Source organism: Equus caballus, chromosome 8 (assembly GCF_041296265.1).
Source record: "Equus caballus isolate H_3958 breed thoroughbred chromosome 8, TB-T2T, whole genome shotgun sequence".
Taxonomy (NCBI): domain Eukaryota; kingdom Metazoa; phylum Chordata; class Mammalia; order Perissodactyla; family Equidae; genus Equus; species Equus caballus.
The window spans coordinates 24,014,444-24,038,600 of record NC_091691.1 but is presented as its reverse complement, the minus strand read 5'-3'; the positions used below and the strand labels follow the sequence as shown (position 1 = coordinate 24,038,600).

General features: G+C 44.5%; 2 protein-coding genes across 5 annotated transcripts in view; one reads left to right on the top strand and one right to left on the bottom strand.

Moving 5' to 3' along the window:
- The window catches only part of P2RX7 (purinergic receptor P2X 7), a 45,301-nt gene extending 40,548 nt beyond the window's left edge, over window positions 1-4,753 (bottom strand). Inside the window, exon 1 of the mRNA XM_001495572.5 lies at window positions 4,475-4,753. Within this exon, the coding sequence (XP_001495622.2) occupies window positions 4,475-4,599 (125 nt within the window). The 5' untranslated portion in view covers window positions 4,600-4,753. The remainder of the gene's footprint in view (window positions 1-4,474) is intronic.
- The window catches only part of IFT81 (intraflagellar transport 81), a 185,717-nt gene that overhangs the window by 62,362 nt on the left and 99,198 nt on the right, over window positions 1-24,157 (top strand). For 2 of the 4 annotated variants that reach the window (XM_070220200.1, XM_070220199.1), the window contains exon 3: window positions 23,224-23,298. The exons of the other annotated variants lie outside the window; for them this stretch is intronic. The gene's annotated coding sequence lies outside the window, so the exon portion shown is untranslated. The remainder of the gene's footprint in view (window positions 1-23,223; window positions 23,299-24,157) is intronic. 4 annotated transcript variants of the gene reach the window in all.

The following is a 24,157-nucleotide window of genomic DNA, read 5'->3' as shown; positions in this document are numbered from 1 at the left end:
ATGTCTCTATCACACATATGCTTACATATGCCCTTCATCATTCTCTATCCTCTACCCTGCTTTATTATTCTTCATACCACTTATCACCATCAGACATTTTATTATGTCTCTTTGCATTTTTGTATCATGTCTCTCTCCTCCATTTGGATATAACCCCATGAGTTTCAGGAACTTTGTTTTGCTCACTGTTATAGTCTCTAGCTTCATTGAATGGTGCTTGACTCATAGCAGATACTCTAAAATTTATTTGAGGAATGAATGAATAATGGAGGACAAGCTCATGGGATGCTCATCCCAGCCTCCCTCCTTGTTCACTTGCCCTGGCCAACCCAGAAGGACAAGATCATAGTGAAGAAGGAAGAATGATGGGCCAAGGAGTGGCGAGGCCCAGTGGCTGGCCTTTTACAGTCTGACAGGTAACCACTTCAGCAGAGTGATTTGTGGGTTAAGAACATTGGCTTTGACTCAAGTCCCTTTCAAAACCCGCTTTCTAACTGGATGATCTTTTAGAATTTAGCTCCATCTTTCATAGCTTCTGTTTCCTTATCTGGGAAATAATGAAAAGAATACCTAAGTCCCAGCATATCAAATGAGATGATAGAAATAAAGCCAACAATAAAAGGAAGTTATCTTTATTGTCATTTAGGTTTTCGAATCTCAGGTTCCTGGGAGTATAATCATCATTATCCCATTCTTCCCATCTCATTGAGGCCAGAGAATAAAACAGAATCATGGGATGGAAAACTCTATGGAATTCCAGGAACTGATTCTCAGAGGAAATTTCTGTTGAGAATACAAGGGCCTGGCCTTGGCAATAACCTGGGGCAGAGTCTTCACAGCCCAGGTACAGGGCTGAGACAAGCCAGGGGCAGAGGAGTAACCTTCAGAAGTCCCTGGAATTTCTGGCTTTTGTAAAGACTTTGTAACAGATGCTTGTTTTTTGTCTGTCTCTCCCACCCCACCCCTCACTTTCTTTTCCCATTTCTTCTGGCAATCGAATTCTTCTTTCTTAAAGAAAAGCCACTGGATGTGGTTCAGATCAGGCTCATTCAGCTCTGCCACCCTCTCCCTACTTCCTGCCATAAGAGTGAGCACATGACCAGGGTTGGCCAATCAGGTGACACCATGCCTGTAGCCCCAGCGATTTGCTCAGAGATGGATATGTAACTCAAGCCCATCCAATCAGAGTCTTTCCTGCCAGAGCTATCAGGAGAGGCTCGTTTTTTCCTCTGGGATTGCTAAAGTGGAGGATGTGAGGATACGAGTGTGCTGTCTTGCTACATAGCCTATTCAAGAAGAAAGCCAAATAGAGCCAAGATGTGGGGAGAGAGACTCAGCCCTGATGACACAGTTTGAACCTTTCTAACCATCCATGTCTGATCTCTTCCACTGCCAAATTATGTGGTGGCAAATTCCCCTGTGTGGTTTCGTGGCTATCTTGAGTTAGGTTTCTGTCACTTACTATCCAAACAATTCTAACTAACACAGACCTAGTCAGCATCCTGTCCATACGCTCCTGCAACCCTGGAAGCTGGAGCCACTTGATCCCACCTGTAGCTGCAGCGTCTGCCTTTGACTCCAGATCTGAAGTTGGCTGTGAGGGACTGTGAGAAGCTAATCAGCCCCTCGTTTTATTTCCTCTGTTGCCAGCCCCTGTCTTGTACTCCAGTCTCAATAACTGAGGCCCTGTCTTACTTCATTATCCTGGATCTTTGCTTTTTCACCTCTAGAATGGACAGCATCTGAACCCAGAACCCCATGGCCAGAACCTCTCACCTGCTGCAGTGTATCCTGAATATTACCTGAGCCTGTCTGGACTTCTACCTATGGTCCGTACCAGTCCTATTTGATGCAAACTATGGGTCTACCCATTTCACGGGTGGCCAAGTTGCAGTTACATCAGCATGAGGCCTCACAGTACAACTTAAGGCAGCATTTCCCAAGCTGTGTTCTGTGGGACTCCATTCAGTGAGATGCAAATAGACGTTCCATTAACATAGAGGAAAAAAGCAGAGTTGGCAATATTGTTTCTTCAGTTTTGTATTTTAAGATATAAACAATGGAGAAGCATTTTACATGGCAGTTATCTTCTAAAGTCAGCGCTTAGGGTGAAAATTGTGTCTGGTCAAAACTGCCTTTGGTAAACCCTGAAATTTTCCACAAGCCATAGCAAACAGACCTTCCACCTCTCAGTGATTTCATCAGAACCAATTTTTCCTCCAGCTCTGGAACAAGTTGCTGTTTTTCCAGTTTTGCACCAGGTGAAAGTCAAGGAGTTGGATTATTTTAGGGGATATGTTAGGTGGAAAACATGTATCTAGATTCTCAGGTAGGGCTGCAAGATTCTCATTCTGTGAGAAGCATGTGAGAACAGAGACTGACTGAGGGAACCGCAATTCAAGCATCCATCTCATGCTTACACCCAATCACTGAATCACTGCATTGTTTAAATTGTGCTCTCGCTCGATGCCCTTGTGGAACCCGTGTAACTGAATTTGAGGGAATTAAATGCATGTAAGATAAGAGAAGATAAGATCCCACCATATGAAAGAAAAACATTTATCATTTTATAGATAAGGAAACCAAGGCTCAAAGAGGTGAAGAATTTTTGAATCCACGTTTCCAGATCTCAAATCCCAAGATTGGGCGCAGTTACTTTGACAGTCAAAGGAGAGGGTATATATGAAAGTACCCATGATATTCAAAAAGATTATTTTTATAAATAGCTACCATTTGTGGAGCTCTTACTCTATGCCAGGCATCGATAGGGCTTGTCATGCCTTTTCTTGTTTGATTATCACAACAACTCTATGAACAGATGCAGAAGCTGAGGCTCAGAGAGGTTAAGTGACTTGGCCAAGGAAATTTAGGCAGGATTATAAAATAGGTTGCTCTAATCCTTAGCTAGTAGACTACACCATCTTCCTATATAGATGCAAGTTATCATCATCATCATCATCATCACAAAGAGTAAGGGGGCATTAGCTATTAGGGAAATGTGAATCAAAAGCACAATGGAATAGCACTCAAAACTCACTAGGATGCCCATAATCCAACAGGCAGACAACAACAAGTGTTAGTGAGGATGTGGAGAAATGGGAACATATGTTGCTGGTGGGAATATGAAATGGTGCAGCTGCAGTGAAAAACAGTTGGATGGTTCTTCAAAAGGTTGGAAATAGAGTTATCAAATGATCCACCAATTCCACTCGTAGGTGCATACCCAAGAAAACTGAAAACATGTTTATGCAAAAATGTGTACACAGATGTTCATAGCAGAATTATTTGTAATAGCGGAAAATTGGAAACAACTCAGATGTCTACCAAAAAGTAGTATATTCATACAATGGAATATTACTCAGCCATAAAAAGGAATGAAGTAGAGATACATGTTCCAACATGGATAAACTTTGAAAACATGATGCTAAGTGGAAGGAGCCAGTCACAAAGGACCACATATTGCATGATTTCATTTATATGAAATACCCAGAATAGACAAATCCATAGAGACAGGAAGTAGATCAGTGGGTGCCTGGAGCTGTGGGGGAATAGGAGGGTTGGGAGTGATGGCATGATGGCTAAGGATGTGGGGTTTCTTTTTGAGGTGATGAAAATATTCTAAAATTGATTATGGTGATGATTGCACAACTCGGTGAATGTACTAAAAACCACTAAATTGTACACTTTAAATGGGTGAATTGTACACTATGCAAATTATCTCTCTCTTTTTTTTTTTTTTGAGGAAGACTAGCCCTGAGCTAACATCTGCTGCCAATCCTCCTCTTTTTGCTGAGGAAGACTGGCCCTGGGCTAATATCTGTGCCCATCTTTCTCTACTTTATATGCCTATGTGAGATGCCTAGCACAGCATGGCTTGCCAAGCAGTGCCACATCTGCACCTAGGATCCAAACCGGTGAACCCTCGGGCCACCGAAGCGGAATGTGCACACTTAACCGCTGCACCGCCAGGCGGGCCCTGCAAATTAAATCTCAATAAACAATAAAAAAAAAAAAAAAAAAAAGAGCAAGGGGAGGCTTCCTGACACTGGAGAGCACCTAAAGTTACATTTACAAGTCCAGTCCTATTCCTCCCCCTAAGTGGTGATGACTCAGACAGATGCCAGCATTACCACCAGGCGTGCCCTGAATCCTTGCCTCCTCCCTGGGAATCCAGGGTGTTGCCCTGCATTTCCCACCTTTCCCAGCCTGCTCTGCCTGGCTTGCCTCAGCAGGCCAGGATAGAACCCAAAGTGTCACACTCACCTCCCGTGGCTTCTTTCTGCAGCAGACTGGTACTGCTTCCTCCTGCCTGCTCCTTCCTCCCCCCGCAACCCACCCCGACCTTGCTATGAGGTGCACAGCTCAGATTTTAAAACCACATGGAATTCAGGATGTGCACCAGAAGCTGCGCCTTGGGATTTTCCGTGCCATCAACCACTGCAGAGATTTGGGGTCATCCCCACACCCCACTTACATAACGTAGGAAAAGACGATCAGGTGGCAGATCCACTTAATGGTGCCATAATTCATGCTCTGGATCCGGGTGACTTTGTTTGTCTCATACTGGAAAACATCGTTCCAGCTGCAGCAGGCTGGCATGGTGAGATGCTTGCTCTGCTCACTCGGGGCTGGACCAGGGCTCAACCCTCACAGATGGGCCACAGTGGTCCCCCCAGTAAGAAGAAAATGAAACCACTTGATTCTTAGCAGGAGCCTTTTAAGTTTGAGCTCCTCCAATGACAGCAGAGTGGGGGCGGGCCCTGGCAACTTCCCCAGATGTGGCTGGAGATAAACAAGAAAAGCCAAGTCTTACAGTCCTGGCTGGCAGATTACCCCGCCCCAGCCGGCCTCCCCCGGTTGCCTGCACAAAGATGGTGTTCAAAGGGGGGCATTTTTAGAATTCTGTCTCTCCCCTTTTTCCTTTCACTTTTTTTTTTTAACTCATTTCAGTGGGAGGAAGGGGCAGCCCTTCACATGTCAGGAGACCCAGTGCCTCCATCGTGCCTCAGTTAAGGGCCTCGATTTTTTCCATTGCCTCAAGCCCCACTCAAGAGACTGATTGATTCATTTCTACAACCCTTTATTTAGACCCAGCTGTGTAAGAACACTGGGTGAATGAAGGTTTCTCCCTCTCCGACTTCCTAACAACACTCCAGTCTGTAGATGGTGGGGGATTCAGGTTTATCGGGGGAGTGGGAGGGGAGGAGGACTTTATTTCTATGCTGGATATTTCCTGCGTGACCCTCTAGATCCGCTCTCCATCCTGCTCTGTGCCCCAGGAGGTCCACCCATGACCTGGGCCAATCAGCCTAAGACTGCCAGAAACAAACCTGCTGTCCAACAAAATGAGGTTTACTGACCCATTCAGTGAGAGAGAGTATGTGCCAGAGGGGCCATGGGGCCTCATCAAACAAAGGGTCCTCGGGGATGTGGAGTTTAGGTTAAATTGAAATGAAAGTGGGTTTTAATAGGTTCAAAGCAAAGCAGGTTTGTGTAAAACAGTCAACTTCAGATCTGGATTGCAGAAAGGACCCAGGGCCTTGTTTCCCTGGAAGCAATAAAACTGTAAGAGATGTTGAATGCTATGTCCAGAAATCCTTTATCTGAAGCTCCACACACAAGGTGCATGCAGATCGAAGCTGCTTCTCTGTGTCAGGGACTTAGATCCTCCAGGCAAAAATGGAGTATTTTATTCCTACTGATGCAATTTCAAAAGCAAAGTTTCTGATAGCCTCTGATTTTAGAGGATGACATTTCTCAGAAAGTAAGAAAGCAGCAGCCCCTCACTCAAAGATGGGGGTGCGTTATCATTTTACAGCTACAGAGAAATATCGTTTCCTGTTCTCTTTGTGGCGACCTTTATCCATTTCTGTTCTTCCAGCCTAAGTGGCCAGGCCTATTTTTGCTTTTCCAGTCTAAGCTAAATTTTACTTTCCCATCCATGTGAGCTGTGTCAGGGGCTCCCATACCTCCTGGCTGCCAGGTCAGGAGACTGGAGGGCAGGAGGGCAGTGAGGTTGGATGTGAATTTTCCTGGCTCTTTCCTGCCAGGTGCATGTGGTAGGGTTTCTGGGCACCACTCCCTCCTTCAGGCTTATGGGTGGTAAGGGCTCCCTGCTGTTGGTCAGCCCCAGGTGGCTCATCATCCCTTACTGCTTTTTCTTAACACTGCCCATACCTTTGTAAATGGCTCCATCATTAGTTACCCCACTGGAGTACACTATCACTTTCCTACCAGGCCTCTGAGTGATACAGTAATCTTCATCTGGATCACAGAAGAGATCCACAGGGCAGTAAAGTCTGATGGTTAGAACATCGGTGCTGAGGAACTAGTTGCCTGGCTTCCAATTCTGGTGTCACATCTTACCACCTCTGTGACCTTGGACAGCATTGTGCATGATGTTCATTCCCAAAAGCACCAGCCACTAGCAGATGTAGGAGTGAATAGGCAGACAACCCAAATGTTCATCAACAGGTGAATGGATAAATAGAATGTGGTATATCCACACAGTGGAATATTATTCAGCCATTAAAAGGAATGAACTACTGACGCATGCTGCAACATAGATGAACCTTGAAAAGATTATGCTAAGTGAGAGAAGCCAGACACAAAGGGCCACATATTATATGACTCCATTTATAGGGAATGTCCAGAATAGGCAAATAGCTTCAGTACTGGCCTTGCCACCACCTGAAGACACATATTTCCTCCTAGTCTTTCTGCTGAGCTCTTACACTGATCCCTCATGCTCTTTCCTCTCTGCTTCCTCAGCCCTACTCTTTCCCCACCACCACCACTGCATGGATACTGTTATCAATAAGCTTGCCAATGAATTCTCAATTGCCAGATTTAGTGGATATGTTTTATTCATTATTTTACTTGACCTCTTGGATGCATCCAACACCATCGACTAGTCTCTACTTCTTGGAGCAGTTTCTTCCCTTGATTTCCATGACCCCTCTGAGTCTCATCATCTCCTAGTTTTTCATTTCTACCTCTCTGACTCTTTATCTTATCATTCTCTGGTTCTCTTCTCCCCTTAAATTTCAGTTCCCATGAATTCTGTCTCAGCATTTTTTATATTTCTATCAGTCAGGTTATGCTGAAATAACTCCCCAAATATCATAGCTTAAAACAATGACAATTTATTTCTCATCCACACTAAATATCCATCATGGGTCACCCAGAAGGCTCTGCTTATTCTAGTCTCTCACAACCAAGACTAATGGAACAGCCACTATCTTGAACTCTTGAATGAGAAATCTGGAAGTTCCCACAGCAGCAATTAAATGCTCTGACCTAGAAATGATGCACTCACTTCTACTCCTAACTCAGTCAAAACTAGTCACTTGGCCTCATCTAACCACAAGGGAACCATGAAATGCAATCCCACCATATGTCCCCCATGTCCCCAGAAACAGAAGAAGCAGAAATTTTTGGTGAATAGCACTAATGACTTTTACATCTTCTCCCTGGGAAATTTCATCCACAGACATTATTTGAAGAATTACCAAATGCTAAAAGAAAACGGAGTGGGAGGAGGGGCACATGTGTATATTATGTGTTTAACTCTGCATGGAATACAGCTGGAAACAGGACCTACTACATAATTTGTGGGACCCAGAGCAAAATTAACATGTAGGGTCCCTTATTCAAAAATAAAGAATTTGAAGATGGCGACAGCAGAGCATTAAACCAAGCTCAGGTCCCTTCTAAGCGTAGCTCCCTGTGTGACTGTGCAGGTCCCATGTCCAGGAGGCTGGCTGTGTCTGGAAAGATGATCTCTGGGGCAGGAACTGGGGGTTAGTCAATGTTTGTCGAGACACTTATTTATCACCTTTCTATAAAGTTTTTTCTTCCATATGCAAGCATTATTATTTTTTTTAAATCACTGATAGAGTTTAAAAATCTGTATCTCCAGACCAAACCTGCCTTCAGGTCTCCATACCTGTAGTCTATGAACCTCCAGACTTAAATATCCCACAGACACTTTAAATCACTTCTTCAAAATGAAACACCTTCCTACAGAATAATAGCGCAAGTAAGGAGCAACTAATAAGAGGGAGAGAGTGGAGACAGCAGATGCGGACTACTTTTCCTGCAGGCTTGGCTATGAGGCGAGAGAGATAAGGCTGGTTTTTAATGGAGACATAGAGTCAAGGGAAGATGGGGGTGCTGGTAGTTAACCTGGAAACATTTGAGCCATTCAAAGATGTTCAAAGTGGAATGTCAAGATTGGTGCTCTCTGTTTGTGAAGTAGGAAGCCAGGTCAGGATGGAATGGGACTGGGGGGCTTGGGTGAATTTCTCTTAGTCAAGGTTTTCTCTGTGTGTGTGTGTGTTTCTGGTTAGAGGTCAGAAAATCAAGTGACTTTCTTGGGCAGGAATGGGAGTTTTTTAAGGAAACGCTGGATCTCACAGAACTTAAGCATAGGAAATGTCGGCAGCCTGGCAAGAACTTAATAGAAATGGAAACTAAAATGTCCTGCGCCGAGGTTGCTCTTTCAGTTTGCCTGAAGCTGTGCGGTGCCACCTCTGCTTGTCTCTCTGCGCACCCACTGTGTCTCTCTAAACACTGGGCTTCTCCGCTGCCCTGAGGGCGTGAGCCAAACTAGGTTCAAGCGAAAGCCCAAATCAACTACCCCAATTCCAAGATCCCAGAGGAATGAATCTGATTGGTCTAGCTATTTATCTCTGGTCCACTATGGCTGTGGTTGGGGCCACAGGACACACATGGCGTCAGGGCCCTCCCCACCCCCACCCCCCCACGCCTGCCCTCAGTTTCCCGAAGGAGAGGGAGGAGGAAGGAGGGAGGGCTGGGAAGAAGGAAGGAAGGGATGGAAGGAAAGACAGAGGTGGTGTGGCTCTCAGAGAATAGAGGCTCCTAAGCTGGGAGACTCTGGTTAGAGCTCCTCTCTCTCAGGCGGCACAACTCTGAGGCACGGTTAGGTAGTCTCCCAGGGGTCCCTAGTGGAATTGAAGCCCGGATGCCCACAGCAGTGACCTGCTCTTGAATGCTTCCTGTATTGGCTGCCTTCCCTCCCTGTCCCACTTTCCCTTCCTGGCCTCACCTCCCAAACAAACTACTTGCTCCCAAATCCTTGTTTCAGGATCTGCTTCCGCGAAACCCAATCTATTTCAGCTTTCTGTGCTGTTGTTAAGGAGTCTGGAATTTATCCTCAGAGCAATAGGTGGATTCACAAACAGAGTCGGGGCATGATCTCTTTTGCACTTTAGTGAAATCACTCTGGCTGCTCTGTGGAAAATGGATAGAAAGGGCAAGGCTGGAAGCAGGGGCTCTGCCTGGGGAGGGGGTATAGTGACATGGAGGAGGGCTGAGGATGGATGCCTGAAGGATCTGACACCAAGGAGACTAAGCTAGGCACCAGGGAAGGAGAGGAAAACCAGGAGGGAGTGTCTACCCAGAAGCTATCGGTTCACAAAGAAGCCAATGGCCATAGCAGATATTAAGAGCAATTACAAAGCTGTGTGATTAAAGGGCGCTAGTGAGGGAACTGACAGATACACTAATGGAACAGGATAGAGTCCAGTATTAAACACAAAGATAAGTGGGAACTTAGCATATGATAAAAACATTTAACATCAGGGGAGATAGAAATTACTTCCAGTATGATCTCAGAGCAATTGGCTTAGCCATTTAGAGAAGGGCAGTGGAGGGAGGGGGATATGGTATTCTAACTTGTCATATTTAAAAAGATGTGTAAATGTTTGAAATGTGATAGAATCATCCACAGTGAGCAAAATCAGGGCCGGCCCAGTGGCGTAGCGTTAAATTCACGCACTGGGCCTTGGCGGCCTGGGGTTCGCAGGTTCTGATGCGGACCTAGCACCGCTTGTCAAGCCATGCTGTGGCAGCATCCCACATTAAATAGAGGAAGATTGGCACAAGTGTTAGCTCAGTGACAAATCTTCCTCAAGCAAAAAGAGGAAGATTGGCAACAGATGTTAGCTCAGGGCCAATCTTCCTCACATACACAAAAAAGTGAGCAAAATCAGCTACACAAAACAGGACATGCAACTTACTGATATATTTGTGTTGTGCACATTTTGCATTATGGTGGAAAGTGCGAACAGAGATAATGGATTGTTATTTGAAATACCTCAGCTGATAAGGACACTGTCACCTGGCTGGTGTTTGGTTCTTCCTCCCACTCAGACTCTGTTGGTGTCAATACCAGAGTGGATTTGCACAGTGACACAATTATACCAGCCTTACTCTCCTTCAGGAGTGCGATATTTCAGCCAGGATTCACTGTAGTTTCTTTCTTGGGAACCAGAGCTACTAAAAAAGCATGTCACAGTGATATTTTTTCCTATTTCTCCATAGCAATTCCTCATTAACGTGCCTTTCTAACCCTCTCTTCTTTCCTTCTCATCACCTAATTCAGAATCCTTATAAAAAATTCACTGAGTCTACTGCTTAGGGATGTCACTGAATTAGGAGAAAGCCCAGTGCCCTGATATTCAAAAAATGTTTTTGGGGGGCCTGCCCCACGGCCAAGTGGTTAAGTTAGCGCGCTCCACTTCAGTGGCCCAGGGTTTCACCAGTTTGGATCCTGGGTGCGGACATGCCACTGCTTGTCAGGCCATGTTGAGGTGGCGTCCCACATGCCACAACTAGAGGGACCCACAACTAAAATATACAACTATGTACTGGGGGGATTTGGGGAGAAAAAGCGAAAAAAAAAAAAAAAGATTGGTAACAGTTATTAGCTCAGGTGCCAATCTTTAAAAAAGAAACCCACATTTTTCTTGGAGTTACACTGAACCAGTGTTGTCTATCATGGTGGGCACTAACCACATACGGCTATTTAAATTTAAATTAAATGAAATTTAAAATTCAGTTATTCAGCCACACTTCCCTAGTTTCAAGTGCTCAATAGCCACATGTGGGTAATGGCTACCACAATGGACAGTGAAGATATAGAACATTTCCACCATCATAGAAAGTTCTATTGGACAGCGCTGCTGATAAATCTGTGGGATAGAGGAAAAGGTGAGTACGGTTGCAGATGAGGAAGGTGAGGGTGGGCCCGGTCAGATGGCATCTATTTTCTGTGTGAAATAGGAGGAAGTTCCCTGATGAGAGAGAAAGGGAAGGCAGAGGGGTAGGAGGTTTGATGAGAGTGAAGAAAATTCAAAACAGTTGCCATGGTGAACAGGAGACGAGAGCCAATAGAGAAAACAGGAATTCCAGGGTGGTGTTGAGAATTAAAGATCATCAATTTGTTTTTGCAACAGTCTGCGTGACTAAGATTATGAAAGAGGCTGGGGCCTTCCCACCTCCAGAATCTACCTCCCACGTCCACACCCAGAGACCCACCAGGTCTTGCCAAGTGATTCAAATAGTTTTAGAATTTGTATCATTGATATCTACTACGTTTATTCTGGTCTTCTACATTTGTTCCTGAAACAGTGTGAGCAAAGCTCTATCTCTTGCCCTCCTTCCTCCTAAGTCACCCTTCCCTGGGGCTTGTATCCTTTACAAACAGGGCAAGAGTCTTCCCTTTGTCCCCTAATGCAACCCAGGCACTAGGGAATGACTTGGTTCACTCAATTTATTCTGGGTATAATGGTTCTATCCTTCTTATGGATGCTAGATTTCTTTGAATCTTGGGGTCTCCCCTCCACTTCACTTCACCCAAGCCCAATACACATATTCTTCTTGGGAACTTTTCAAATCCATTTCCAGGCCAGCCATGGTGGCCTAGTGGTTAAGTTCGGCATGTTCCACTTCAGTGGCCTGGGTTCCAGTGGGCGTGGACATACACCACTCATGTGTCAGTGGCCATGCTGTGGTGGTGGCTCACATACAAAAAGAGGAAGATTGGCAGTGGATGTTAGCTCAGGGTGAGTCTTCCTCAACAAAAACAAGATAAAATAGAATCCATTTCCTAGTCAAGACAGCTGGCCACTTTAGGTAGTAACTGAGGCCTTCTGCAGCCCTAAACACAGAGGCTGGGGATGGGTGGGGAAACTGGGGTTCTCCTTCTAATGACAGACGGTAGCAAGGTGTCTGAGATTTCTAGGGGACCAGGACCCGTTGTTTTCTCCATCAGTCTCAGCAGGACAGATATGAAAACTGAATAGAAGGAAATTTACATTGATTGAGGGCTGCTTTTGCTGGGGGCTGAGAATTATGTCATTTAAGGTGCTTTTGTCTGAATGTAACAGAATGCCTGACTCAAAGTGGCTTGAATATGAAAGAAATTATTATCTCATTTATAGGATATGCAGAGAGAGGACAAACTTCAAAAGGGGTTGATTTAGTGGCTTGACGACATCATCAAAGGTCCAGGTTCTTTCTGTCTCTCTGGACTGCCACCCTTGTTGTTGAGTTCATCCTCAGAAAGAAAGACCATCAATTCTTTTGTCTCTTTCATGGAAAAATCTTGCCCAGAGCCCCCCTCTCTTCACCTCACCCTACCGTCTAGTTCTGGAAATGAATCACATGCCTATTCATCCCCTGACAAGAGAGAGGGAATCACCATGACTGGTTTGGACCAATCGTCTGAGTTGGAGTGGATGTTGGGGTGTCATCCACAATGTCCACTACTTGGGCACTGGCAAGAAAGTGGCTAAAATGAGGACCAAGGAATCTATCCTGGATAGGGAAGGAAGTGGAGGAAAGAGGGTCCTAAGAGGGAGAAAGTAGAAGGGTCAAGGGATTCTGGAGTTCAGAGAACTGCTAAGCCTGGAATAACTGAAAGAACAGAGCCTGTAATGAGAGGAGTTGCAGACTTCAGAGGAAGATTAGTTCCAGCAGCAACTGAGGTCCCGGACACAGTCTAGGGAGGCAGTGGCTGAAGTAGAGTGAAGATCACGGAATGAGGAGGGAGAAGAGCCAAGGGGCCCGGAGGCTGGCCAGGTCTTAGGTCATCCTAATAGTCATTAAAGTCATCGATATGGTGGTAGGAACTGGGGTGGGTAGGAAGGATGAGCCAGATGCCCAAGTCCTCTGAGAATAAGGGTTGACTGTTTTAGTAGACACCAGCAATGAGAAGGCATAGAAGGTGGCACGGCTAGATGCAATGAACCTCAGAGTTTACTCAAAATGGAGGACCATTGATCTGGAAATAGAGTTGGGGAGCATGGAGGACACTGTGAGAGTGGAAGAAAGATTAGCATCCTCTGGGGAGGACCTCCAGGATTCTCAGAGGAGAGCCAGGTTTTACTTGGGCCAAGGAGTAGAAAGAACTCTGTGTACTGAGGTCATGACCTAGAAAAGAAAAGAGAATGCCCTCCACTCTTCTCTTTCTCCTTCCCACAAGCTGGAATGAAATCTGGAGGTGAGCCATCTCTGACCCAGAGTATAGGAACTCATACTCTCACCCACTAGTTCATGAGAAAAGCAAGTCCAAAACAACCCCTCCCAAGTGCCCATTAAGCCCCAGAGCTTATTGTATCCGAGGGTGTAGCAGACATTTTTGGTTGCCCATCCAAAATCCATTCTCCTTTTCTTTGCTAACAGAATCTCCAATTTTGTTCAGGTTTCAAACCCTCAGGCAAGATAACTCTATCCCCTGCTCAGGGGTATCATGTTAATCCTGCTCTACCAATGGGTGACTACTTTAGGTAGGAATGGGTATGAAAACCCATTTTGGCCACTGAAGCACGAGGGAAAGTTTGTTAGGGTCTTCAAAAGAAAGATTTCATTCCTAAGAAAGAAGCATGAGAAGAAATGGTCTTTCTAATGTGACATGCTCAGGATGGCAGAGCAGAATGAAGGAAAGAATTTGTTGGAACTGCTGAGTTAACTAACTCTTGATCCATCCTTCCTGGGACTTATTCATTCACCCCGTTGTTTAAGCCATTTTAACTGGGCTTTCTTTTACTCATGGCCAAAGCATTGTGATTTAAGCATTGCTGGGGAACCCTTATAAAGTTCATCAGGAGGCTGGCAGACAACATCTCTGAAGCACAGAACGGACAGAGATAGAATTTCTGTGGTAATCAAAGATATTGGACAGCATCCCTGAAGCAGAGACAGGCGGGGACCCAAGTGCCAAGAGGCAGACTGCTTGGGTGCTGGGATGCATTTTAGGTCCAGCACCTCGGCAGGCCACCCCCTTTGTCATCTTTTCCTTGGTGTCCTTTCCCTGGCATCTCCTGGTCATACCCTGAACCATAATATTGGAATGTGGCTCAGTATCTGCGACCTTGTATACCCAAGTCTCAATTCCCTTCCCTTTCCTCATTCCCTGTGCGAGTTCTGCCAACTTCTCCTTTAGACCAGTTAACACAAGAGATGCTCTCACTTGAATAACGGATGGGTTGACTACCTCTAACTTTCCAAAACCCAAAAGCTTTTCTAAAAAACTGTGGTAAAATATACATAACAAATTTTACTATTTTAACCATTTTTAAGTGGCATCAAGTACATTCACATTGTACAACCATAAGCCCCGTCCATCTCCAGAACTTTTTCATCATCTCACACAGAAACTCTGTAGCCATTAAACAGTACCCCTCCATTCCTTCCCTCCCAGCCCCTGGCAAACACCATTCTACTTTCTGTCTCTATGAGTTTGACTACTCTGGGTGCCTCATAGAAGGAAATCAGACCATATTTGTCCTCTTATGTCTGGCTTATTTCACTTGGCATAATATCTTCCAGGTTCATCCATTTTTGTAACGTGTCAGAATTTCATTCCTTTTTAAAGCTGAATAATATTCCATTTTGTATATACCATTTTGTTTATCCATTCACCCACTGATGGAGATTTAGATAGCTTCCACCTTTTTGGCTATTGGAAATAATGCTGCTATGAACATGGGTGTACAAATTTCTGTTCATCCTGTTTTCAATTCTTTTGGGTATATAACCTGAAATGAAATTGCTAGATCACATGGTAATTTTATGTTTAATTTTTTGAGGAACCAAGTTGTTGGGTGTTTTTTGTTGTTGTTTTTTTTTTAACCTACCAGGCTATCCACATGTGCTTGATAGCTTCTTCTTTTTTAAGGCAAAATCTGAATTCGTTACCCTTGGGAAAGGAAATACCTTCCTTATATCAGTGAGTTACCATCTCTCTCATTAAAGTAGAGATAAAAGCCATTAGTTTAATTTCAACAGGGCATTCTGTTACAGAGAACAGAGGGGGAAAACAGAATAAACTTATGCCAAGGGGCTGGCCTGGTGGTGCAGTGGTTAAGTTCGTACATTCGGCTTCGGCGGCCCAGGGTTGGCCGGCTCGGATCCCGGGTGCGGACATAGCACTGCTTGGAAAACCATGCTGTGGCAGGCATCCCACATATAAAAAGTAGAGGAAGTGGGCACGGATGTTAGCTCAGGGCCAGTCTTCCTCAGCAAAAAGAGAAGGACTGGCAGCAGATGTTACCTCAGGGCTAATCTTCCTCAAAAAAAATTAAAAGATAAAAATAAAATTATGCTGAATAGATGGGAATTTAGCACATGAGACAAAAAGCAGAAGCAGAGAGAGAGAGCAGACAGAGTGGAGCTGAGGGTGGGGCTGTGGCATGAAGACCCACCGGCTCCAAGGTCCCTAGAGTGATTCTGAATAAAGAATTCCTCCCTCGTTCTGGACTCCAAGAAGACTGACCCAATTACATTTCTGGCTTTTTTTTCCCCGTGAAATCCTATTTTCCATATTTCTCTCTGAGCGTGTGCATAACGAACCCTTGTGCGACTAAAAGGAGAAAGCTCCGTCTCCCTCAACGCTCACACCACTTCTGACACCAAATGTGTGGGTTTTCCACATCAACCAATTCTCCAACTCTCTGGACACCAACTGGGTGTCCTACTATTCAATTATGACACTAACTTCCTGGAGTTAGCACAGACCCCACAGGTTAAGGGCTCAGTCCCACAAGATTGTGCCCACTTCAAATGCCAATCCCAAGTACTGGGTCCCCAGGTTACCCACATTTCTGTCTGACTGGACTACAAATCGGGAGTTCCCACAACCCCTTCCTCAGGTTCAAGAATTTGCTGTAATGGCTCACAGAACTCAGGGAAACACACTTACTGGTTTATTATAAAGGATATAATACAGGATACAGAAGAACAGCCAGATGAAGAGGTACATAGGGCGAGATCTGGAAGGGTCCCGAGCACAGGAGCTTCTGTCCCTATGGAGTTGAGGGGTGCTACCCTCCCAGCATATGCATGTGTTCACCAACCCCGAAGCTCTCTGAACTCCACAGTTTAGGGATTTTTATGGAAGCTTCATCATGTAGGCATGACCAATTATTAACTTAATATCCAGCCCCTCTTCCCTACCCAGAGGATGGGGGATGGGACTGAAAGTTCCAAGCCTCTAATCATGGCTTGGTCTTTTTGGTAACCACCCCTCATTTTGAAGCTATCCAGAAGACCACCAAGAGTCGCCTCATTAGGACAAAAGATGCTCCTGTCACTCAGAAAATTCCAAAGGATTTAGGAGCTCTGTGTCAGGAACCAGGCGCTGCGACCAAATATATATTTCCTACTATATCATGGTGACAATGTGACTGAGTATTTATTACTCACAATCAAACAAACTTAACCAAAACACAGCCTCATTGTCTTGGCCTCCACCAAACTGATATCACCTTCATGTCAAAGATGTTGACTCACTTTGGCCCTTTTTGTTGAGCCAGTGACGTGGCATTCATCAGGGTAGTCTCAATCCAGCTCAAGGGCTCCAAGCCAAATGAAGAAGCCAATGGAAGGGGCAGGAACAGGGGTCAGGTCACCAGGCTGAAGCTAGACACATGGACATGGGATAGAGCAGTACAGGAAACAGGAAGTGAGAGCCAGAGCCCAGGGGCAGGCCAGGAGGCTGAGCTCAGGGTCTCTGGAGGCCCTGGAAGAGGGTAGGGAGAGCACCCTTGTTCTGCTCACTTGCTGGAAGAAGGAGCGGGTGGTGGTAGAGTCCATGATTTGAAGATCTCTGTACTTGTCCCTGCCCATTTCATTGCTCTTACCAAAACTCACTGTCCATTTTATCCAGTCAAACCAGATTTCCCTTGGCTCTCTCTCTCTCTTGCTTTTTTTCATACCCACCCCCATTTCCCTTATGCCTGGAACAGTCTCCCACTTAGCATCTGCCTGCCCAGGGCCTTGCCTTCCTTTACAACTCCACCTACCACTTAGTGTCTCTGATTAAGTGAAAGTTGAATAGTTATACTTCTTTCCCCAGAGCACACCTCTTAAATCCCCAATGCCCCTAAGGCTGCCATATATGATGAAAAGTGTCTGACTGACTGATTTTCTTTAAGGGAATTAAATGAGATTACTCATTAAAAGCTCCATCCTTGGTACATAAAATACTGTCCAGTGAGTTGCCACTATTAATTAATAATGAAATGTTATTAGTAATAGTATCAAGAAGAAGAAGAGGATATAAGCTCTTAGAAGACAAGGAGAGTGGTTACTCTATACCCAGGTTCAATAACCCAATATTCAAATATTTAATTATAGCAGAGATTAATAGACTTTTCTGCCATGCCTAACTTCTCCTTTTAGCTCAACCTGAAATCAGCAGGCCTTTATATCCCTAACCATGGCTGATTGGACCAGGACCTGCATCTGCCCAGGAGAGCCAGACCATTGGCTGGCAAGTGGCCAACTGGGATCTCTCTATCAGGAATATTAATTAAGAGACAAAGACACTAAAGGATCAAGTAAAAAGAAGAGGACTAGAGTGAAAGTTCTCTTCTCCAGCTCTAAATGATGTGGTCCCTGGAACCACTCTGATTCTTGCCCTTCCTGAGGCCATAGCTTTTCTAGAAGATTCCATGAGAGCTACATCCTTATTGTGAAAATTATTCTCTGGAGTTAATTTAAATAAGTGGTTCTGAGCTCATATCACAACTCTGCCACTTCTATGTGACTTGGAGAAAGGTATTTAACTTCCCGGAGCCTCACTTTCCCTATCTGTAAAAGGGGCTGATAATGCCTATTTTATGTTTTCCTGATGATTAAATGAGGTAGTGCTCTCTTGTACTAGCATTTATCAAGGGTGTAGCATCTTTATTTCTTCCCTTTCTCTTCCCTAAGGACATTCGCAATGTCCAGATACAGGCATTATATCAGTTAGGATATGAGTTCAACTGCATGCAATAGAGATCCCAAATAACAGTGACCTAAATAACATAGAAATTGATTTCTTTCTCACATACAGTCTGGATGAAGATGGTCTTAGAGCTGGTATGGCAGCTCTGAGCAATGAATTCATCCAGGGACCCAGATCTGCCATCTCTAGAGTCTTGCCCCTATTGGCATGGTCCAAAATGGCTCCCCACTAGGATCAAATTCCAAACAGAAGTCTGGCAAAAGAAGGAAAGGAGAAAGAAAGGGCATGTTCCTCCCTTCAAGGACATGACCTGTCACTGCCACTTGCAGCACATTGGTCAGAATTTAGTCACATGGCCATACCTACTTGCAAAGGGAGGTGGGAAATGTAGTCCTTATTTCTGTTCAACCATGTTCCTTGCTTAAAAACAAGGATCCTCTTACTTTTATTGAGAAAGGAGAATGGATATTGAAGGGCAAACAAGAGTTCATGCCACTGGTACCGATGAAACAGTCCTCTGACCTGGAACCTCTCCCAAACGTGAAAGGAAATCTTTGTGTTCACAGGGAACCTGGACAGCTATAAGGCAGATGAAACAGCCCAGCCAGGGAAGAGCTCCATAGAAAAGAATTTATTTTCCCAGGGATATACAGATAAAATGATCTGTTTGTGTTTTTCCAGAGGGAATGGGCCCATACAATTTGGTCTATCTAGCTTGGCACTGATGAGGGCATCTGAAGATCAGAGTCTCAAGGATGGAGTATTGCTCTGACAATCTCCTAGGCTATGTGTCCTGGAAATGTGCTGGGTCTCTAGATATCCTCAAAGGTCACTGATTTCACAAGATCCACAAAGCCTTCCCTGATCCACTAGCTAAAAGAAATTGCTCTCCCCTTTAAATTCCCATTATACCTGGCGTAGACATCTGTTGGTTTTGATGTCTGGCTTTACTTTCTCTTCTGGTTTTCCTTTGGCAGAACTATGCCTTCTACATTCTCAGTTGATTTGGTTCACATTGAGCTGTCCCCATCCAAAGACCCCAGGGGTGGACCCAGGACCCAGTTCTGGACAATCAGAGCACCACTTCACCATGGCTGCTGTGCTGTGTTCAGGAGTGGATACATGAATCCAGCTGGTCTGATAAGAGTCCTGCAACTTTGGTTAAAATTATTGAAAAAGTGGTGCTCTCTTTAGGCTGGAGTTGCTAAGTTGGTAGGATAGAGGCTTAAAGCTGTTGGCGGCCATCTTGCCAGCAGGGAGTAAAGTTAACTCAGAGAAATCCAGAGGTAAATGACGGAGTGATTCCTGATGATGACATCATTTGAACATCTTGATCAAGCCATGCATGTAGCCTTGACTAGTTTCAGAAGCCACTAACTTCCCTTTTTGGCTTACGCCAGTTTAAGTAGACATTCCTATCACTTTCAACCAAAAGAGTCTTGACTAGTACAGCATCTAGGTGCATCTTCATGACAAAGATATTACCTTGTATGTGATGTTGCAGTTGTGTCTGAATGCATCCCGTGTCTCCTGCTCGACTATGAGATCTTGAAACCAGAATCTCTCCTAGGTGCCAGGCACAACCTATGTGTTCGGGGAATGTTTGGTGAATGAATGGATGGATCAGTGGAGAGATCAATGTATCAATGGCTGGATGAATAATGGAAAGAAGTAAGATAATACATGTCCTTCCTGAACATCAAGCTCCAAAGAAGCAGCCTATGCTTCTCCAGGCCTTTCTCACAATCCTTTCCCCATTATTTTGTTCATTCATTTAGACAACAAATATTTATTGATCAGATCACCTAGTATGTGCAAGGCTCTGTGCCAGGGGCTGGGAATATGTAGTTTGGTGGTGAGGAGCTCATGCTCTTGAGTCATATGGAGCTGAAATTGAACCCCAGCTCTGCCCACATATGTTCAGTGTGGCCTTAGACAAGTTAACATCTCTGAACCTCGATTTCTTCATCTGTAAAATGGGCATTAATGGTTTCTTCTTCAGAGGGTTGTTGTGAGAGTATTTAAGATGAGAGACTTAAAGTGTTGACCATGGTACTGCTTCATAATAATTATTATTATAACTAAAATTAACACTATGTGCCTTTACAAATGTTAGCTGTCATTGTGCTCTCCCTTTCCAATTTAACTAGCAAGAGAAAGTATATATATATAAAGAGAGACAGAGAGAGACAAAGAGAGAGACAGAAAGAGGGAGACAGAGACACAGAGAGAAAGACAGGGACAGGAAAGATCAAACAGCAAAAATAATTTTGAATGCATTTTTTCTCTCTGATAATTGTGGTTCTATCTGCGTTTGGGAAAAATATACATACTTATCTGGACCAGTGGTTCAAACAGGAGTGACGGTGCAGCTCCAGGGACATTTGGCAACATCTGGAGACATTTTTAGTTGTCATGACTGAGGGAATGCTAACGGCTTCTAATGGCCATGGATGCTGCTAAACATCCTACAACACACAGCTCAACCCCACCATGACAAAGAATTGTCTAGTCTGAAATGTCAGTGGTGCTGATCTGAGAAACCTGGGTTTACACAGTGTTGGCACCTAAACTAGAAATTCAATTGTAAACTGTGAAATCAAGGGCAACAGTGCAAGGCACAGAGTCTGGCACACAGTAGGTGGTCAACAGATGTTTGATAACCACATGAATGAATGAATGATTATATCTTTCATTTGTAATTTGGCCATGTGCCTGGTACAGTGCTATGCCAGAAGAGCTGTTCAGTAAATGGTTATTGACTCCTTCCTCCCCTCTGAAGAGCCACCATGCAGCGGCTGGGATGATGTCCTCCTGGCTGGGGGATAGGATGGCCTCGGAGCAGTGGTTTGAGGTTACGATAAGTTTCTGTGGGAAGCCACAGAGCAGCAGAGCAGTGCTTCTCCACATCGTGATGGATTCATTGTCTTCTCTCCTGCCCCTCTGCTCTCCAACTCTCCACAGAGAGCTCAGAGGGCTGAGCCGAGTGAGAACCTGTGGATTCTGCTCCTTAGGAAAAAAAGAGCCCAGGTTGAGGATTATTGTTAACATGCTTGATGATCAAGAGCCCATTAGATTAGAGCCAGGGGTGGAAGACTCGGGGGTGAGACTCTCCTTCATCACCACACTCTGTCTAATTCACTTATCCAACAAATATTTACTGAGCACCAGGGACTTTTTGGGGATTTGTGAGTGAACAAAAGAGACCAAAATCCCTACCCTCTTGGAGCTTATATCCTAAAGAAACAGGATGAACAGTAGGTAAGTAAGTTGTATAGACAGTGTGTGAGAGGGCCATATGTCCTACAGAGAGAAATCAAGCAGGAAAGGAAGATAAGATGTGTTTGGAGTTGAACTTTACTGGTTAAATTGAGGTGAAATTCCCACAACACACAATTAACCATTTGAAAGTGAACAATTCAGTCGCATTTCATGCATTCACGATGTTGTGCAACCAACACCTCTCTCTAGTTCCAAAACATTCTCATCACCCCAAAAGGAGAACCCATTCCCATTAGCAGTCACCCCCCCGTTTTCTCCTCCCTTGCAACCCCTGGCAACCACCAACCTGCTTTCTGTTTCTATGGATTTACAAGTCCCTGGTAACCACCAGTTTTCTTTCTGTCTTTGTGGATTTACCTATTCTGGGCATTTCACATAAATGGAATCATATACTATGTGGTCTTTTGTGACTGGCCTCTTTCACAATATGTTTTTGAGGTTCATCCACATTTTAGCATGTATTAGTAGTTCATTCCTTTTTATGGCTGAATAGTATTCTGTTGGATGGATATATTACATTTCATATGTCTATTCATCAGTTGATGGACACTTGAGTTGTTTCCACCTTTGGCTACTGTGAATAATGTTACTGTGAACATTCTGGTACAAGTATTTGAGTTCCTGTTTTCAATTCTTTTGAGTAAAAACCTAAGTGTGGAATTGCTAGGTCATATGTTTAACTTTTTGAGGAACTGACAAACTGTTTTTCACAGTGGCCGCACCATTTTACATTCCACCAGAAGTGTACAAGGGTTCCAATTTCTCCACATCCTTGCTGACAGCTATTTTCCGTTTTGTAAATAATAGCCATCCTAGTGGTAAGAAGTAGGATCTTATATGGTTTTGGTTTGCATTTCCCTAATGCAAATCATTAGGTGTTGAGCATTTTTTTATGTGCTCATTGGCCATTTGTATATCTACTCAGAGAAATGGCTAAGTCCCTTGCCCACTTTTGAATTGAGTCTTCTTGTCATTGAGATATAAGAGTGGGGGTTGAACTTTTAAATAGCGTGATCAGAAAAGGCCTCCCTGAGAAGATGACTTTTAAGTGAAGACCTTAAGAAGATGAGGGAGCAAGGCACTGGGATGTCTGGGAAGAGCATGGCAGGCAGAGGGAACAGCAAGTGCAAAGGCCCTGAGGCAAGTCATTTTCACTTGTCTGTAACTGTTTTCCTGTCTGCAAATGGGGGAAAATATGACCGTGAAGACAATATCACATAGAATGTTAGCAAACTATCAACACCTGGGCTCGCCTGCACACTTGAGCAAGATAACTTCTCGGAGCTTCAGTTTGCTCATCTGAAAATGGGGATAATAATCACTATCTACCTCACAGCGTTCTCGCAAGAATTAAATGAAATAACATACCCAGCCAGGGCCTGGCACATGGTAGTGCTCAGGAATGTGGGGTTGGAACCCAGAGCAAGAAGGCTTCAAATCCTGAGGCATCCAGGAGGGAAACGGCTTACAGGAGAGTTTGAGGGGTGGCATAGCTGGGAGCCTGCAGGCCAGCCTGACCCAGACTACCATATACTTTCCTCTATTTGTGGATTTGAGAGCATAATTTATTTGTATACTAATAGCAAACAGGAAGATTCGAGAGTCTGAATGCTGGCTTTCGCTGAGTGACCTCAGGCAAATTTTTTAACCTCTTTGAAGTCAGTTTCCTCATTCGTGCCTCAATATTGTGGACGGGATTCAAGATCATATAATTGTCAATAGAAGAATTAGCAGCTAGTGTACGTGAATGTCACTGGCATGTGGTAGGTTCTCAAAAGATTTCCCTCTCTCATTGTTTCATCATGTGTCTGCTCAGTATTCAAAAAACCAACATTACCTTTAATCCTATCTTCAACACAAGTTGCCATGACATTTTGCTTTGTTTTGTTTTTTGGTGGCAGGTAGAATGTGGGCTTTGGGGTCCCGGGCAAGAGTTCAGATCCCGACTCCCATGCTTACCAGCTATTGGACCTTGGGTAAGTGTCTTACCTCTTTGAGCTTTAGTTTCCTGGGCCACCTTAGAAAGCAGTTGTAAGAATCTGAGATCGTTTTTGTAAAGCACCCAGACCAGAACTCTTGGTCTCAGGGCCAACGATGGCTGGCTTGGTATGAAGAAAAGGACAGGAGGTCCATGCAGGTTGGGTGGCAAGGGAAGAACAGGAGAGGAAAAACCCTAATCAGACTATCTAGTAAAGCTCCTGAAAGCCTAGCAAGCGTGAAACCATAATAGGTGAGTTTCCAGTCCTCGTTTTTCTCCCTCTGGAAAGAGCTAAAATTCAGGAGTCCCAAATGCTCTGTCCAAGGCTAGCTCCACACCCTCAGGCAAGTCCCTTCCCCTCTCTGACCTCAGTTTCCCAGGGGTCCCTCTCCAAGGACCCTCTTCTCTCTATAACCATCTGTGGCACCACTACTGACCAGCAGAGGGCAGCGATGCACCAGCATCCGCTATGGAGTCTGTGCCTCCAAGTCGGGTTTGCTGAGTTGCTATTGTCCGACCTGGAGCCAGAAAACTGTAGTGAATTAACAATAGTGGTATGTTTCTCTTTTTCAAGGAGCCTTATTTCATCGTCAATGCACAGTCAGAATGAGGCCTTGCCACAGTATACAGATGAGGAAGCAGAGCCTCAGAGGCATAAGAAACTTAAGGCCACATATAAACAATAGACTGACAATTTTGGTCACACCAATCCTCAATTCATTCCCCACACTGCTGTATATCTGGTCTGCTTAGTATTGATAACCCATTACCTGCTTTATGATTCAGGAAGTATTTTCTGATCCTCAACATCAGAAGATTCTCATCTTGTTCTCCCCAGCTTACAGATAAGCAAATTG